Genomic DNA, 18,029 nt, shown 5'->3' with positions numbered 1-18,029 from the left:
AATCATCTGAACATAGTCATACTGTGAAATACAGAGAGAGTTGTGTGGAGCTGATAGTCTTAATAACTCATTTAGCAATGGCTTGAATGTAGAGGACGTTCATAACATATCCAAAAGTTACACACTAAAGCTTTAACTGTGGATCGGATAAAATCGAGCTACTGTATGTAAGACTTCCCCTTGGCCCTGGGGGAGATTGTTAATCAATTTTTTCATTATTTTTGTCATTATATAGAATAAATGATTAATCCATGAATCAAAAATATAATATTATATAATATAATACATAATCATTAAAAATTATAGTAGTTCTAGTTCTAGTCTAATAGTTAGATGCAGTCCTAAACTTAGCAAAGTTAACTCATTCTTTTAGACTGATGTGTGTATGGCGTACTGCATAATACTACTGATGGCTACAGTATGTACAGTATATGATATTTTTTTGTATTTGTAAAGATTTATTCTACGAAGATCAGTGCCTTTTTATTTTTTCATTTTATCTACCTTTTTGTTTACTACTGTGTCACTGTTAGATGTTGCTTTCAGCATTGGTTTCTTTTGGAACACTATCAGGAGAAAATAAGATGCTGTGCCAAAGTCTTTTTAGTGTTACCACAGGTATTCTAGCTATGCTTCATGGGTTTGATTCTCACTTTGTTGCCTCTTTGTGACTCCCCACCCCCATACAGAGAACTACTGCTTCGCTTCCAGGGCCAAGACCTGTTCAGAGTGCCTGCAGTCGGGGAAAGACTGTGCATACTGCCCTGATGAGGTGAGAGCACAAAACAGCAGGAGTATAACAGAACTGAATTCAAATCAGTCAATCCTGAGATAAATCATTAGGGCTGTGGCATTCCTCAGGGTGAAATGCTGTCTTTTTTTAGCACACCACAGGGCTGTAGTAGGCTTACTCGAGTCCGGTCCACTTTTTTAAAGTCTTGCACTTCTCAGCTATTGAGAACAAGTCCAAGTTGTTCCTGGCTGCTGATTTGGGATCAGTTGTACTGAACTTTGCCTGATTCTACCAACATGATGCGTTAAAAAAATCCTTCCGCCTCTTCCTCTCTGCCATTGCGGCAATTTTCCTGTAGACACTGAGCACCTCCACAAACATACACACACATACACACACAGAGCGAAGTCAGCAGGCAGCAGATCAGAGAGGCTGCGGTGGAGACACATTTATCAATACACCTGTATAACAAATATTAACATGTAGAAAGCATATTTAAATCTCGCTATCTCATCCACTGCCGTTAGGTTTTACACGAGCAAAGCACGCTAGCTCAGCTAATAGCAAAATGTGACAAGAAACCTGTAAAGGTCCTCAAACCTAAATTCTTTGCATTGATTAGTTTGTTGTTAGAAGATATATCCATCTTGTATATATATAGATTATTTATGTTCAGCCTAACTCCTTATAACTATATTATCATAGGAAAGACACTATTGCCTATTATGGTTTTGAAAAGGACTCGATTTACTCTGGACTCGGTCTTGACTTGGTCTCAACTGCCTTTGGACTCGGACTTGACTCAGACTCCATGGACCTGGTCTTGGACTTGACTTGGACTTGATTAAGTTGGTCTTGACTACAGCCCTGGCATACCATGTACTTGATTAGTATTAGTATAGTCTTGGATGGTAGCTACGTATCTTGCCCTAGTGCCCATTGTGCCCCATGTGCTGATGTCCGAAAATTCTAAATGATTTGCTTAATACATTTTTTTAACATCTAAAATGTTCATAAACAATAAATCAATTAGCAAGACCACTGAATTCCAATTTATAATTTGACAATTTAACTCAAGGTCAAAATAGTAGCTTCTTTGGGAGCTTTCAGCTGCATGTTGTGGTCTTCATCAGTGGGTGGAATTTGCTCATTTGTCATGGAGATGGCTCAGTTTTCATAACATAACCTAGGTATGAAACTACAGGCACATAATAATAGTAGTTTAACAAAAAAAAAATTAACTCAAGCTGTCATCCGCATCTCCTGGTCTTTTTTCTAGCATTTCCAAGGTGCAAAAAATTCATCTTCAGGATCAATTCATAATTTGAATAAAACAAAAATATTGTTATATGAAGACTCAGCAAGTTAATGTTTAGAAAGCAATACTCACTAATCAATTGTCCTGTTTGTCCAGACCTTTAATGGCCCTCGCTGTGACCTGTACAAGAATATAATTGACTATGGCTGCAGTGCTGCAGCTGTAATCACAGCTCAAAGCAGTATGACAATAAATAAGGTAAGTCTTCATCACTCTCAATGCTCTTAAAATCGTTCCACCATTATTTATTCTTAAATGTATGTATGTATGTTTTAGATCAAGTGTGAAATCATTTTCCTCTGTTGTTCCCCTTGTGCTTCCTTTCCATTGCTTCTCTCGCTGCTCAGGCGCAAGCAATCAACGTTAGACTTCAGCAGTCTCAAGTGTCTCCACAGCAGATGAGCATGAGCTTTCTGCCAGGAGAGGAGAAGCTGGTGGATGTGCAAGTGTTTGCTCCAACCAAAGGCCCTCTTGACCTCTATATTCTTATGGACTTCTCCAACTCCATGGCTGACGATTTGGACAACTTGAAGCGCATGGGCAAAGAGCTGGGTGAGCATCTTTGTGTTGGTAACGTATTTTGTTGACTGTCGAGTGAGTTGTTGCGATGATACTGATGGTGAATGTACATCATGTAGCTTCATTGGTTAAGCAGCTGTCAGATGACTACACCATTGGGTTTGGAAAGTTTGTGGACAAAGTGATCGAGCCCCAGACGGACATGAGACCCGACAAGTAAGCAAGAAAATGTGACATGAACACATTCAAGAAAGTTAAGCACATAAATACAGTAGTTTAATGCAAATGCAAATGCCATTTCTGATTTCTCTCTTCTATTTTGTCCATCCTCCTTCCACCTTCTCAGACTTCAGCAGCCGTGGCCCAACAGCGACCCTCCGTTCTCTTTCAAAAACGTCATCAAGCTGACCAGCGACTTGGATTCCTTCAACAGGGACCTCCAGAAGGAGAGAATATCTGGCAACCTGGATGCTCCTGAAGGAGGTTTTGATGCTATATTGCAGGCTGCAGTTTGTGGGGTTAGTAAACTCTGCGTACATTTGGGTGGCAAAAATAGACTTGTGACCAGACACTTGTGAGTTAAAATCCCAGGCCCAAAAATATCAACCATACCTCTCTTAAAAAACAAAGGTTAAAAATGCATTTTAATTCTCTGTTGAGGTCAGACCATTTAACTTTTAAAAGGAAAGATAAACCAATTTTCCTATTACATATGAAATGTTGAATTCATAATGTTGAATTTGTAAGCAATACAATGCACCTTTGCTCAATTCAATACTTTTAATTGTTTTGCTGCTACAGCCCTTCTTGTAAAAAATACTCACAGCGCTCTGGAGATAGGTCTGGCAATACAGAACTATAAGATACCAGACATATGTCCACAGCGCTGTGTCAGCCCTTGAGTATTTTATGTATTTCTTTATTCTTTATCCTTTATTTAACCAGAATGGTCCAGTTGACATACACTATCTCTTCTGCCAGGGAGTCCTGGCCAATATGGGCAGCAAAAGTATGATCTGGCTACACTGGCTTATCATTCTGGGATAGGGAAAAAATGCTGGGGTTATGTATTTCTTTAAACCAATTACAACTGTCTTGGGCGGTCTTGCAGCAATGGTGCTTTATCCCAGCAATGTACATTCGGTGAGCTAGACTGGTTATCTTATGGTGGCTAATGTTAACTAATGTAAACTAACTTGGGTATTCATTTCTGCGTAACTGACATTAGTGAGTCAGTTCCCTGACTTTAAAAGTCTTCTCTACTTGTGCTACATTTAGACTATGTTTACAGATAAATATTTCAGTGGTGTTGATCAAAAGTAGAAGAAGTTAGTTTTTTTTTTTTTTTCACTCAGTTTTAGTTTTAGACAATACCTGTCCAGCACCAAATGCCAGACAAAATTAGAGAGTACCTGGTGAACATAGTGGAGCATCTAGCTACTAGAAGACCAAGTATTTCCCATGGCCCATCAGTGGCTCCACGGCCTTCTGTATGTATTTCCAATTTTTGGTCTTCTTCCTCCCCTGCTGCAGAGTATTTGGATAGAGAAAGTGCGTTTAGTTCTGATAGCCCCGAACTGGCCTCACATGGTCTGGTTCTCGGACATCCCACAATTGATGAGGATTGCATAATCGTACCGTTGGAGGGGTTTAAATTGAGGTGTGGGGCAAACCACGCAGACCCACTTACATGTCTGTCCTGCAGGATCAATTGGACAGGGGTAAGGCTTTCTCAACCCTTAAAGGTATGGTGGCTGTCATCAAAGCAGCTCGTGTGAGGAAATGCAGTCTTTCATAAGGACTGTAGTCTCCTCATTGCACGATTTCTGAAGGGCGCTCAGAGACTCAGGGCTTCTGTTAGAACCCCTGTGGTTCCAGTAATGAAGGGAAATTCAATATGCCAATAAAAATAATTGTTACTTTTGGCCACAATGGCTTTTGCTCAGCAAAAGTTGCATCTTTTAAATATCTTTTACCTACAGATCCTTATTCTCTACTAACCACTGTTTCTTCTCCCTTTTTTATTGGTATTCTTACTCTAGGATAAGATCGGCTGGCGTAACCACAGCACCCATCTTCTGGTTTTCTCCACCGAGTCAGCCTTCCACTATGAGTCTGATGGTGCTAACGTGCTGTCAGGTATCCTGCAGCGCAACGACGAGCTCTGCCACCTGAACGCAGACGGCAATTACACACACGATATAAACCAGGATTACCCTTCAATACCCACACTGGTTCGTCTGCTGGGCAAACACAATATCATCCCAATCTTTGCTGTCACGGCCCACTCCTACACGTATTATGAGGTTAGTGGGCTTTAATTATTCAGCTTTCTTTGAAGTTAGGTTCCTGAAATATGGTGTCAAGATTTCGGTCAGAATTTAGGTCATGGATTTATTTTTTGTATTGTGTGCTTCTCTGTGTAGAAACTAAAAGAGTACTTCCCCATTGCTGAAGTTGGTCTGCTGCAAGAAGACTCTTCCAATATCCTACAACTCATGGACGATGCCTTCAAGGTATTTCAATTCTAACAATTATCGGCTAGGAGAGTAGTTCGACTCTGTAGAGAATTGATGTTCTAAATGGGATGTTCTACTATGTCCTTACAGAATATCCGTTCTAAGATGAGCATCCGTGCAGAGGACAGACCCAAGGCATTTGTGACACAGTTCTTGGCCACCAATGGAAGCGTCGCACAGTACGGGGCCTTTGATTTCCAACCTGGAGCAATAGTAAGAAGAAAAACAAGATGGAAACAACGGATTTAACATATGGATTTAGAAGATAGTATGGGTTTTTGAAGCTGCATGTCATTCCCCCTATTTCTCACCTTTCACATCTTCAGCTGTCCTATATAATAAAGGCCTGAAATGCCCACAAAATTATCTTAAAAAAAAAAAAGAGTTATTTACCAAAATTAGAGGCTATCTCCCTTAACGTGTCAAATGGAAATCTACTAAAAACAAGAAGCAAGTGCCTCAATTACCTTTTGTAATAGTAAGCAGATGTGGAATGTATGTTGGATTTAGAGGAAAGTAGAAATTTGAATTACAAAACTTGAATTATTAATTATTATCAGTTTCCACAAATTGATGGCCAATGTAACTAATGATTGACCAAATCATCAAAATTGACTTTTTTTGACAGCTTCTACAGGCTCTTTAGTTTTAGTCAAGAAGTCAAATATTGTCCTAACTTATTGGTTTCCTATTAGTGCTAAGACTCATACAGCGAAATGCTTACTGTGTACACACAAACTCTGATTGTGTGTGTGTTTGTCCTTGTGCTTGTGTGTGTTATCCAGGGCAAGTTCCAGATGCGGCTCAAAGCAGAGCGAATGATCAATGAGCAGCCTGTCTGTCAGATGAATCGAGATGAAAAACAGGGGATAATGAGAGTCAAACCTACAACCTTTAACGCTGCTGTCAATGTTAATGCCTCAGTTTTGTGTCCAACCTGCGACTGTGAAAAGGTAGACACACAGATTAAGACTAAAGCGCACACAAAGTCAAGATGAAGTCACTTACTCACATGTCTTTATGGTAGATTCATCCCAGTGTCCTTTTTGCATTTTCTCCAGTCTGTCATCCGTGGAGCACCCAGGTGCTATGGCAACGGAGACCTGGTGTGTGGGAAGTGTCAGTGCTATGGTGGCTGGTGAGACTTTAATATTAATTCTTATAAGTATATAAGTTATGGCACCTCTGCCATCTCTAAGGTCTTTGTTTTTCTCTCTGTTATGTCTCCTTCAGGGTAAGTACATTCTGTAACTGCTCAGTAAGTACCTCAGCTAAGGATACCAGCCAGTGTGTAGAACCGGGCATGACGGAGCCTTGTTCAGGCCGTGGGGACTGCCTGGAGTGTGGAACCTGTGTATGCTACAACCCGGAACAGTTTGAAGGACCATACTGTCAGTGGGACAAGACGCAGTGTCAAAGATATGGAGGCTTCCTCTGCAATGGTACGATGGTTTGCTGTTGTTGAATTGGTGATTAAGAGTGTATGTATGTGTATGGTGTTACTATCTATCAAAATGTGAGCACCCTATATACATTCTGTACTTTTATGTCTCTGCATAACTTCAAGGGCATAGAATTGGTGTTAGAACATGGGTGCAGAAAGTAGAGGGGGGCTAGACACACACACTTTACGGCCCTGTCCCACTTTGTTTTTAAAGTGCTCATATTATGCTCATTTTCAGGTTCATAATTTCATTTAGAGATTATATCAGAATAGGTTTACATTTACATTTGTCTTATTTTTCTTTCTGTATACTATTAGTAATTCATGGTTCGACAACTTGACTACCACCATTTGCACACACACACACACACACACACACACACACACACACACACACACACACACACACACACACACACACACACACACACCACTTATGATATGTATATAATATAGTTGAATCTTATAGTTGAATCTTATTCTTATTATTTCTTTTCTTATCAGACCGTGGCTCTTGCAGTATGGGTCGCTGTGTGTGTAGTCAGGGCTGGGAGGGCAGTGCCTGTGAGTGTTCCAAGAGCAACCAGACCTGTCTGGACACCAAGGGCGTGAGTAGAGCCACAGTTTTTATTTGTAGAGTTATCATGTCACCTTAGATATCAGTAAGTGCCTGACAGTGTCTTTTTCTGCACCAGGGTATCTGCAATGGGCAAGGTAAATGTGTATGCGGCCGCTGTGAGTGTCTGAAATCTGCTATCGAAATTACTTCATCCTGTGAGCCAAATTTCCAGGTGTGTGGATTTTATTATTATGACTCAATGTATGCCAGTTCCAATGTAATTTCTAGTCAAATATTTGCTTTTTCAACTACATATATACTCATATTATACCCGATAATGTTTGTATATGCTTTTAGCTGTTTTTTTTTTAACAAACAACAAGAAAGAGATGCATCCATAAACACACTTATTCAAGCTTGCAGATAGAAACAATGAAATTAAAGCCACCAAAAAAGAAAAGAGAAAATAAAATAAATAAATATAAAAAATAAAGAATTACTACCATTATGACATTGCCTTTATCACTGTTTTTTAGCAAACCTATCTGTACTCAGCTGCAATCTTGCTGTGATCTTTTCCATGATATACATATACATATATGATATACATTTCTTACCCTTTCTCTCCACTGAGCTATGCTCGGGGGTTCTGGCCTCAGTCAAGAAGCTGTAATTACATTTTTTGCTATTTACAGCAGACTTGTCTTTAAGTAGACCATGTCGCTCTCCGCCACATTCTCAGGAGGTATACTAAAAACGAACAATGCTGGATCGAGAGTTAATGCTCAGAATCTGCCCTTCCTCACCCTGAACATCCCTTCAGAACTTCAGCAACTTTGGGCTTTTAGGGGCTTTAATAGTGTTAGATATCTCCTGTAACGATATTGGCCGAGTCATTTCAGAAGCCTCCTCTACTGATAATGACGGAAGATGTAACCTTCTTAGGAATGCCTGTGTTGTATTTCCTATGAATTCAGACTATGAGTCATCATCTAGATTTTGATAAGCTTCTCCTATCTCTGTTGTCTTTATCATATTTTCTTTAGAGGTCTTATATATAGTATTATATTTTTAATTATCCTATTTGTTTTATTTATAGTTATTGTGTCTATGCCACATTCTAGGACTTAGTGCAAAGCTTGTTGTGACACAAGAAAATAATAATTCTTAAATAACTACCATGTGGATTAGAGCAATAGGTAAAACCCCTGCCACTAGAGTTCCATTTCTCCATGGATCAGTGAGACCTAACTCCTTTATGACATTATGCAATACCCTTGAGTTTGTTGTGCCTGGTCCCTTTTCTGGAGATATCCTATGTAGTTTACCATTCTGTACCGTGTTAAGCTTTTAGCTTTTTAGCCTAAATAAGTGTTTCTGTACAGTCCTGCCTGAGCTTCTTTTGATGTGTGTGTGTCCTGTCTAGGCCCAGTTGGGCGTGTGTGAGGCTACGAGGAGTTGCGTCCAGTGTCAGGCATGGAAGACAGGAGAGAAGAAAAAGAAAGAGGAGTGTGACAAGTGCCCCTTTAAAATTACCTTGGTGGATGAACTCAAAGAACGTAAGCACATCTAAGAGGAGCAAAATGACTGTGGTTTGCTTTTTTATTGAATATTTTATTATCCAGATACACTCTGCACATACATCTCTCATATTCTTTTAGGTTATAATGATGATGATGCCACTTTGGCACTATAGCAGTAATACCTAAAAACACTTGTGATGAGTCATATGTGCATCTATATATGTGTTTTCAGGTGAGAAGGTGCTTGATGCATGCGATTTCCGTGATGAGGATGATGACTGTACGTACTACTACACTGTCGAAAACCCTAAAGATCCCTTAGTTAAGGACTTGGAGGTCCAGGTGCTCGAAAAGAAAGGTGAGCTGCAGGTTGGATATGTATCAAATATGCTTTGTGCTCTCATTTCAGCAACTGATGTATAATTATTAAAACACTTTCCTGTTGTGATTTTGTGCTTTCTAAGGGGATTTCTCTGATTTGAGCTGTAATGCTCAAAGTTGATAAAATCAGCTTCTTACTGTAAGCGATGGGGGTCTTACATGGATACACAATTTTGGGCCAAAGTTACAACAGTTTTGGTTATTTCAAATAAGATATTTCTGTCTGTTTTGTCTGTGCTCTTGTCACTGGTTTGAAGTGGGCGGAGCTCAGTTGGAAAAAGGTGATGTCACGTATTTACACAGGCCTGATGAAACAGAGTAGTAGCAGAGTTTTTGAGCATTTTTGAGTCTTCATAAATATGTTAAATATGTTTAAGGATGTTTTTTTACTGAATTTTAACTTTGATTGTGGCTCATTTAGGTGTAATATTAAACATGTGATACCTTGTTTTTAGGGGCTTTATGAAATGAAAAAAAACAACTTATCTCTGCAGTACAAAGGTGGGAGCAACTTAGACTCCATTCCTTTCACCTCAATTTTTTTGCTGGTGGAGGATAGATATGTTAAAACCTGGACAATTAAAACCCAAACTATATGCATGGCTAGACATCACTGGAATTAAATAGGGTCAGAAACGGCTCGCTGTTTGAAAGACTGAAACTGTTTGAAAGACTGAAACTGTCTGAAAGACTGAAACTGTCTGAAAGACTGAAACTGTCTGAAAGCATCGAAATAAAAGCCAGCAGAATGACTTTAGAACAGGAGTGATGTGAGCCAGATAAACCTCTGGCAGCAGCATTCTGACCGTTGAGTTTCTAACTTTATCTACTTTTCGTGACGGTCCTTCAGAATGTCCCCCTGCTAGCCTCCTGTGGTTGCTCCCACTCTTCTTGTTCCTCTTGTTACTGCTGGCCCTGCTGCTGCTCTGCTGCTGGAAATACTGCGCCTGCTGCAAAAACCTCTGCCAGGTATAAACACTTACATTTACATCGATAAATGATAATAAATAAACTCTACGTGGAAGTAATGCCTTCTGTCTTCTCTTCACACAGAGCTGTCTTGCCCTGCTGCCTTGTTGTGGGAGAGGTACAACTTTTGATATATTACATGTGACAGTATTGCTTTAAATGCTTTATCCTGCCACCTGGGACCATGTTGAACTTGAGTCACCTTATGTTGCATTCTCTCCAGGTCGTATGGTTGGCTTCAAGGAAGATGAGTATTTGCTCCGCCAGTCTCTGCTCACCTCAGACCATCTGGACACACCAATGGTGAGGACCGGCCCACCCAAAGGAACCGATGTGGTCCGCTGGAAGGTCACTGATAACGTACACCGATCACCCAATCACCCCCAGGCTCTGATAAAGCCCAACCCTAAAGAGACCAGTGAGTGATCAAATGTTTCAGCAACAACAATACGTACCAAATACGTACGAAACGTACCTTCTGCATGTTAAGCTAAAGGGGTTAGGGATTTAAAGATAAAATGATACACGTTACAACTCTAACCTCTGTTTGCTTTCTTTTCATGGTTCCTCTTTCCCCTTGTAGTCCCGTTCCCGATCTCCCTCCGGCTAAACAGGATGTTTTCTGAGAACCTGTCTCGCCCCGATTCCAGAGACGCCGAACAGCTTCGCAAGGAAGTGGCCGATAACGTGAGTGTGTTTTTGTTTAGCGGTGGGCACATGAGTGTATGAATGACTGCTGTGTCACTGAGTACTGTATTTGTTCACCCATTCAGCTAAATGAGGTGTACAAGCAGATTCCCGGCGCCCAGAAAGTGCAAAAAACTGCATTCAGGTAAGATGTGTTAAACTACATGTGCTAATTACATACAATATGTCCCTTAACTGTTTTTTTTTGGACTGCAAACGAACAAAATTGTAAGATACTGTATTCTTCATATTCTCGTAATCAAAATGAAGACGGAAATTAAATGTCTGTTCTCTACCTCATAAATACCTGTTTTGATTTTTGCAGAATGCAGAGAAATGCCGGAAAAAGGTAACATTCTGATTACAATACAACACCAGAGTTGTAGTTTCTTTTAAGGACCCAAAGGTCATGCATGTCTAACTTCTCTTCCCCTCCTGTGCTCTTCTCAGGCAGGACTACGCCATCATGGACACCGTCTTATCCGCTCCTCGCAGCAGCTACCCTGATATTGTCAAACTCACTGAGAGAAATGTCCAGTCTGGAAACTTACATGATCTCAAAGTGGTGCCCGGCTATTACACTGTGGCCACAGACAGAGGTTAGATTGTTAACTAGCTGTGTGTGTGGATGAAATGAAAATTCTAATGTACAGTTTGTAGCAAAGTTAAGCCAATTGCTCTCTAATCTTTAATCAAGCTTGTATTATCAATCTTGCTATAAACCTTCCGTCTCGTCTGCTCTTCCTCTGCAGAGGCTGCAGGAGCCATCGAGTTCCAAGAAGGTGTGGAGTCAGTAGACGTTCATGTGCCGCTCTTTGTCAAGGATGAAGACGATGAAAAGAAGCAGCTGCTGGTGGAGGCCGTGGATGTGCCAATGGGGATTGCTGAGATTGGAAAACGTTTGGTCAACATCACCATCATCAAAGAGCATGGTGAGAAACCTCAGACTTCATAGATTTAAACAATTCTTGCTTTGTCTGTAAACCTTTTCAAACAAAGAAAATGAGACAACCAACTCATTAGAGCTCCTGTGACCTGAACTAATGACAAAGTGTATAATGTATTGCTATAATGGATTCTCCACTTTCTCTTCCCCAGCCACCAATATCTTCTCGTTCCTCCAGCCTGCATACACCTACAGCAGGCAGGACGGAGTGGCCAACATTCCCATTAGCAGAGAGATCATAGAAGATGGACGCACACAGGTCACCTACCGCACACGGGACCTCACAGCCAAGGATAAGAAGGTAAGCTGATGGCTGTGTACTGATACTGTACTGATGCACTGCCCTTCATTTTGCTTGGAATCCTGATACCTACAAAAAACATTTAGGCTGGCTACATTTAGTTGATATGGATTATGTTCTCACTTAGAATGTGCCACGGTTTATTGAAAGAAGTCCACACCTTTCTTTTCTTTAAAACATGTCCTGTTATTTCTTCCCTGACTAACTTTGGCCTTTGTGAAGCAAAACGGCCTTCAGAGGCTGAAGCCTAGTCTGTGAGATACAGGTCTGCAGCAGGGCTCTAGTCCTAACTTATTCTTCTTATGTATTTTAGGACTATGTGACTGTGGAAGGAGACCTGAGCTATGCTCCAGGTGAGACCCAGAAAATAGTGCCTGTTCGTCTGCTGGAGCTGGGCGAGAAAGATGGCCTCCTAGAAGAAAAACAGGTCAAGCAGTTTGTCATGGATCTCAGTAACCCACGGGACGGTGCCAAGCTGGGACGCTACCCGAGAACTACTATCACCATCGCGGACCAACCAGGTATATGGACGCAAGAGGCTTTATAACAGAGTGTCTTACCCTTTGTCCAAATCACTGATTGCTAATGTTTCTTCTCGTCCTTCTGACTATGTTTTAAAAAAATCCAGAGCCCAGTATTATGATGTTCAAAAAGGGCACCCAGAACTTCACCACATCTGACCCAACCTACGTTATCCCTGTGGTCCGCACTCGCAACCAGGACAGTCCCGCCACAGTGAAATGGCGCACCAAGAAGGCCCAGCGCTTTGACTTAGCCGGCACTCTAAAGTTTAGTCCTGGGGAGACAGAGAAGAACATAGTGATCGACCCAAGGGCCCACAATAGCCCAATCCAACCAGAGACCATCCAACTGGAGCTGCTGGACCCAAGTAGCAACGCTTCTGTTGGAGACAGAAAGACCACCCTTGTCAATATAACTGACGGAGGTAAAGGTTACATAAAAAGGCATTTGTAGAGTTTCTGAAGTTGAAGCTGAATATATATATATATATATATATATATATATATATATATATATATATATATATATATATATATATATATATATATAAGATAATGGAACAATTTAAAGCAGAGGTCCTGTATCTGGTAAATGTTTGGTCTACCCTCTTCCTGCCCCCAAAGCTCCAGAAGTTGCCCAGATGCAGCAGAAGGGCTACATAAACCAGAATGCCAACTCCCCTGGTGGTCATCTCCACAGCCCAGAAAACCTTAAGGCCAAAGCAACTGGACCCAGAAACATTCGCCTCAACTGGGACCCACTGTCTGGTAACCCCATGGGGTACAAGGTACATTAACACAATGTTGAGAAGCTTCAACTTGAGTTACTAACCATCATTTCCGATTTTTCAAATGCTTCATCTTTTGTTTCCTTGTTCGTTTTAGGTAAAGTATTGGATCTATGGCGACCCAGAGAAAGATGCCCAGGTCTTAGATGTGAAGACTCCTCAAGCTGAGTTGACCAACCTGTACCCCTATTGTGACTACGAGATGCGAGTGTGCGGCTACAATGCAATGGGAGATGGCTATGAAACAGACATGGTTTCCTGTCAAACACTGGAGGATGGTAATTACTGAGAATTCAGTTAACTGTTGTCCCTGAAGGGCTATGCAGGAGATACTACCAAATATAACTGGTTACAAAAACTGTCAAAAGTATGACAAATTGATTATCTTGTAGAGTTTATAGGTTTTTTATGTGATTTAATCTTCCTGATTGGGTTACACCCAAGGGTGTAACTTTGGGTTCAACATTGCGGGGGTTGAGATCTCCACTTTAGAGCAAAATTGAAATTTGAAGTGTCAAACACTTCATTTTCTGCATTCTGGTGAATTTGTCTGCATCTATTTATGGTGCAAATGTCTTTATTTATATAAAGGAAATTATAATAGGTTTTCGGGGTGGGATTCACTGGCCAGTTTTGATTATTGGGGGAGTTGTAACCCCCTGTAAATTACACCTATGCACCAACTATTCTTGAATCATGAATTCAGAATCAGTAGTATTTCTACAGTTAGAGTGAAAAATGATTGTGTATATATTGTGTATATATATATATATATATATATATATATATATATATAATTATTATTATTATATTACTAAAATAAGTATTAAAGTATAAAAAATATTAGCATAATGTTTTGTAATTTGATGTTATGTTAGTTTTTGAAATGTAATTTTAAGTCTTCCCAGTTTAGCTCATTATTAAACAGCATTTAATCATGTGTTAGCTCAAATCTGTCAACCATATTCTATATTACCTCCTTAACTACTCACTCTAAACAGTTACAAGCCAAATGTTAGGAAGCTAACGTTGGTTTTGTCAGCTACGCAACACTTACACCTGGCAGTGACTCTGTGTTCATACAACAAACTCATCTCTACATTCCTGTGCTGTTTTTCTCCAGTGCCTGGTGAACCTGGACGTCTGGCCTTTAATGTCATCAGTCCAACTGTCACTCAGGTCAGCTGGGCAGAGCCTGCTGAGACCAATGGCAACATTACGGCTTATGAGGTCATCTACACACCCATTGATGATGGAAGGAGTAAGAGTCCAACCTATAAAAGGAAATACTGTATATTCATTTGCATTATGTTATTTCATCATTCCCCAATCCTCTTGTCACAGAGCCAGTGGGCCCCGCTAAGAAAGTAAAGATTGACAACCCCAAGAAGCGAATGCTGTTGATCGAGAACCTTCAGAATGCCCAGACCTACCAGTACAAGGTCCGTGCCATGAACAGCATAGGCTGGGGCCCCTTCAAAGATGCCACCATCAACCTGGCATCACAGCCTGTCAGACCTCTATCCAGTAAGTCAGGGGAAAACACACCTCCAGAACATTTTCAGTCAATCTGTATTTCCCTGAAAGAGATTAATTTTCCTTTCGTTCTGTCTCTAGTTCCCATCATTCCAGATATCCCCATTGTGGATGCAGAGGCAGGAGACGAGTATGACAGCTACCTGATGTACAGCAATGAGGTGCTGAAGTCGCCTACAGGCTCCAAGACGCCCAGCGTCTCTGGTGATGGTGGGTACCCAGAGCCAAAACCACAGGCTACTTATAACAGCTGACAGTGTAAACCATTGTGCAAGTGCTCAATTCTGATGCATTTATTTTGCTCTGGAAAGGAATGGATGTGACTGCCAGACTTCCAGAGTGTGAGCTATTGCTGTAATATGGATCCAATTATTTCAGGCAACAATCTCAGGACTCCCAGACATCTTTCTTTGTTCTTGTAGCCAAGTGGTTAGCCCATTTGTTTATGCAACATGCGCTGTGGTGTCAATGCCCTGTCAAATGGAGAGGGAATGAACAACACTGTGAAATGTGTCACAGGTCATATCTGTGCTATAGAATATCACCCAACCTGTGAGACTACTCCTGAAAACCTCAGGATTACTGGCGCTTTCTCATTTTTCATTTTTTCTTTGTGACATTAATATTCTTCCTTATTTTACAATTGTGGAATTAAGGAAGAGCTGGAAGAGCTGTGAAGCACAGGGATGGCATCATAATCAATGGTCTGCCTTTTCTTTGTCACTTCTATCTGTCGGGTAATTTATGCCCCAGCCTGGCAGCAAGAAGATGTGCTTTCAATTACATCCCCAGATATCTGCAATAGAAGTGCTTTATGACCACAAACCACAAGCCCCCCCCCCTCCACCCCTTAATCTGCTGTCACTCTCCTGCTTTCTTCTGCCGTTTTTGTGTTCTTAGTTTTCTCAGGAAGTAAATGCTGGTGTTGCTCCTCGACTCCAAGACAATTTGAACTTTTATGACATAAACCAATACATTTATGTAATCCCATTTATGTGTTTGATAGTTTTTTTTGTAAAGTAATGTATGGCAAAGCCAACCCTTGATACTTCTTCGCTACAAATTTGTCCTTCGCCAACTTGCTTCTCCCCTATGACCCCAAATACAAGGCTGGAAATATGTCAAGTTGGTGGGGTCCAACCTGGATCTCCGTAAGGTGTGGTGGGATAAGCGAGTGGACGTCATCCCCTATCGGCTCAGCACAGACACAGAGACGAGCTCAGATGAGGCCCCCCACCCAAGCTACGCCCAAACACCCCTGCCAGGTGAAGACCACTCCATCAGAGCCACAGATAGACAGACAGGCAGCTAGCATGCCAGCTGTAATGCACGGCCAGTCAGGTGCCCGGCAAGGCAACCAACGTTTCTCTCTGCCTTTGTGATTCGATCCTGTCAGAAATATCAACATTGGTCTAATCATTCAATTTCGGGCTTCAGTCCTTGTCCCCTTGCCCCTAGTTGGCACCTATCCCATCTATCCTCCCGCCACCTGCCCAGAGAGGAGCACTGGCATCAACTGCCCCACCTTTAGTTGATGATCGGGGGCAGGCTTTTCCAGGTGCCTGTCTCTGTCTGTCCTCTCTCCATCCCACTTGGGAGGTAGCCATCTGGAGGCAGCTTGTCTGGTGTGTGCAAAGGCTTAGTTACTGTGCGGCTGTATGAAAATAATGGCTTCTAAATGAAAAACAGTTTCATCTCTGCAGGGCAGTTTCAATGACGACACTTTTCCTTGCAGCTGTTAATCAGTTTTTCCTTGCAGTTATATTTGATTTGATCTTCTGATGTGCCCTTTTAGATGCAAAGCACCATAAAAAAACTGGTTTGTAAACCATCATCCTTATTCACAGTTAGCAGGCTGCAGATTCTCCACAAGGGGAGCTGTTCAGCCAGTATTTTACATGTTTTTTTTTACATGTCAAAGTGATAGCACCACCAGTTTAGTTCTGCAGATGAAGACATGTCGACATCACCACCTACAGGCAAGGAAGGTTAAATCTACTCCAGTTTTATCTCTTGGGACACCTACTAGTATGACATAGCCAGACCAAATCGCAAATGCAAGTTAGTCTGGAACCTCTCAGTTCATTTTCGATTTCATGGTGCGTTTGGATTGGATAGACCGACAACCAATCAGAACAACGAAACGTGATGTAGCGCTAAGCGTCGAACAAATGTAAACAGACTGAAAATAGTACTTCAACAGAAAGTTGCTCATCTACTGCAGGCTGCCATCTTGCTTGTTTGATCGTCGGACAAATGTAAACAGACAGCATGCAGAGATGAGCTGTGATGGTGTAGCATCAATATGTCTGTAAACCATTGTTGCTGTTTTTGCAATCAGAATTTGAAAATAGTACTTCAACAGAAAGTTCCACATCAGCTTTTTGAAAGGCCTCAACAGCGCTCCAATTTTAATAAGCTAGGTTTGTGCTTGCCATAGTGTCCCTGGGGTGAGGGTGTGGAAGTTGTCAGTCATCGTCGGAAACTACCATATGAGATAAATGGTTTTGATTGGCCCGACCAGGCCATGGCCGACTGGAAATCTGCCTGAACGGGAAGGGGACAAGACATATCTGCAAGAGCAAATAAAACATGATGTCGCAGATTCGTCTGGATCCCAAGCTAACTTGCAGTGTTACAGACGCATTTTTAGCAACATGGAGGCTCAAGCAATGACAATGTCTATCTGTCACTTGGTAAACCACTTTTGTGCAGACTGAAAAATCTTAACTGCTGTATCAACAAAAAGTGGTCTCCAGGGGATAAATGTAAATGGACTGTATTTATATAGCGCTTACGACTACTCAAAGCACTTTTACATAGTACAGGAACCATTCACCATTCACACACATTCATACACTTTGTCCGAGGCTGCCATACAAGGTGCCGCCTGCTCATCAGATAAACATTCACACGCATTTACACTCCGATGGCACAGCATCGGGAGCAATTTGGGGTTCAGGACACTTCGACATAGGACTGCTGGGCCAGAGATCGACCACTCTACACCTGAGCCACAGCTGCCCTCATCCTAATGACTTTGGTGATCTCCTGATTTTTTCTATGATGCCATCATTTTTGATGTCTCAACATCTATTAGATGGATTGTCATTAAAATCAGTAGTGAGCAGATTTCCATGGCACCCAGAAGTGCACTTTGGTGATCTCCTAACTGTTAACCAAGTGAAACTTATCCAGTGAAATATGTCAACATCTGCTAGATTGATTGGCATGAAGACCCAGACCATTAATCCAAATGACTTTGGTAAAGTGTCTCAACAAATA

At 41.3% G+C, this 18,029-nt stretch overlaps 1 protein-coding gene across 3 annotated transcripts in view; it reads left to right on the top strand.

The window, feature by feature from the left end:
* itgb4 (integrin, beta 4) overlaps positions 1 to 18,029 on the top strand; it is a 36,855-nt gene that overhangs the window by 11,947 nt on the left and 6,879 nt on the right. For all 3 annotated transcript variants that reach the window (XM_039789025.1, XM_039789024.1, XM_039789023.1), the window contains exons 3-33: positions 690 to 772; positions 2,148 to 2,249; positions 2,399 to 2,603; positions 2,690 to 2,786; positions 2,917 to 3,088; positions 4,613 to 4,876; positions 4,997 to 5,086; positions 5,180 to 5,302; positions 5,875 to 6,042; positions 6,151 to 6,227; positions 6,323 to 6,531; positions 7,038 to 7,141; positions 7,229 to 7,324; positions 8,519 to 8,651; positions 8,848 to 8,973; positions 9,847 to 9,965; positions 10,050 to 10,083; positions 10,189 to 10,383; positions 10,549 to 10,652; positions 10,739 to 10,797; positions 10,978 to 11,001; positions 11,103 to 11,251; positions 11,405 to 11,584; positions 11,751 to 11,899; positions 12,213 to 12,420; positions 12,528 to 12,845; positions 13,045 to 13,208; positions 13,306 to 13,486; positions 14,332 to 14,469; positions 14,553 to 14,735; positions 14,826 to 14,954. In XM_039789025.1, coding sequence (XP_039644959.1) covers positions 690 to 772; positions 2,148 to 2,249; positions 2,399 to 2,603; positions 2,690 to 2,786; positions 2,917 to 3,088; positions 4,613 to 4,876; positions 4,997 to 5,086; positions 5,180 to 5,302; positions 5,875 to 6,042; positions 6,151 to 6,227; positions 6,323 to 6,531; positions 7,038 to 7,141; positions 7,229 to 7,324; positions 8,519 to 8,651; positions 8,848 to 8,973; positions 9,847 to 9,965; positions 10,050 to 10,083; positions 10,189 to 10,383; positions 10,549 to 10,652; positions 10,739 to 10,797; positions 10,978 to 11,001; positions 11,103 to 11,251; positions 11,405 to 11,584; positions 11,751 to 11,899; positions 12,213 to 12,420; positions 12,528 to 12,845; positions 13,045 to 13,208; positions 13,306 to 13,486; positions 14,332 to 14,469; positions 14,553 to 14,735; positions 14,826 to 14,954 — 4,383 coding nt within the window. The remainder of the gene's footprint in view (positions 1 to 689; positions 773 to 2,147; positions 2,250 to 2,398; positions 2,604 to 2,689; positions 2,787 to 2,916; positions 3,089 to 4,612; positions 4,877 to 4,996; positions 5,087 to 5,179; positions 5,303 to 5,874; positions 6,043 to 6,150; positions 6,228 to 6,322; positions 6,532 to 7,037; positions 7,142 to 7,228; positions 7,325 to 8,518; positions 8,652 to 8,847; positions 8,974 to 9,846; positions 9,966 to 10,049; positions 10,084 to 10,188; positions 10,384 to 10,548; positions 10,653 to 10,738; positions 10,798 to 10,977; positions 11,002 to 11,102; positions 11,252 to 11,404; positions 11,585 to 11,750; positions 11,900 to 12,212; positions 12,421 to 12,527; positions 12,846 to 13,044; positions 13,209 to 13,305; positions 13,487 to 14,331; positions 14,470 to 14,552; positions 14,736 to 14,825; positions 14,955 to 18,029) is intronic.

Source organism: Perca fluviatilis, chromosome 21, assembly GCF_010015445.1.
Source record: "Perca fluviatilis chromosome 21, GENO_Pfluv_1.0, whole genome shotgun sequence".
Lineage (NCBI taxonomy): Eukaryota > Metazoa > Chordata > Actinopteri > Perciformes > Percidae > Perca > Perca fluviatilis.
The sequence above is the reverse complement of the archived record's forward strand: the minus strand, read 5'-3'. Positions and strand labels throughout refer to the sequence as shown.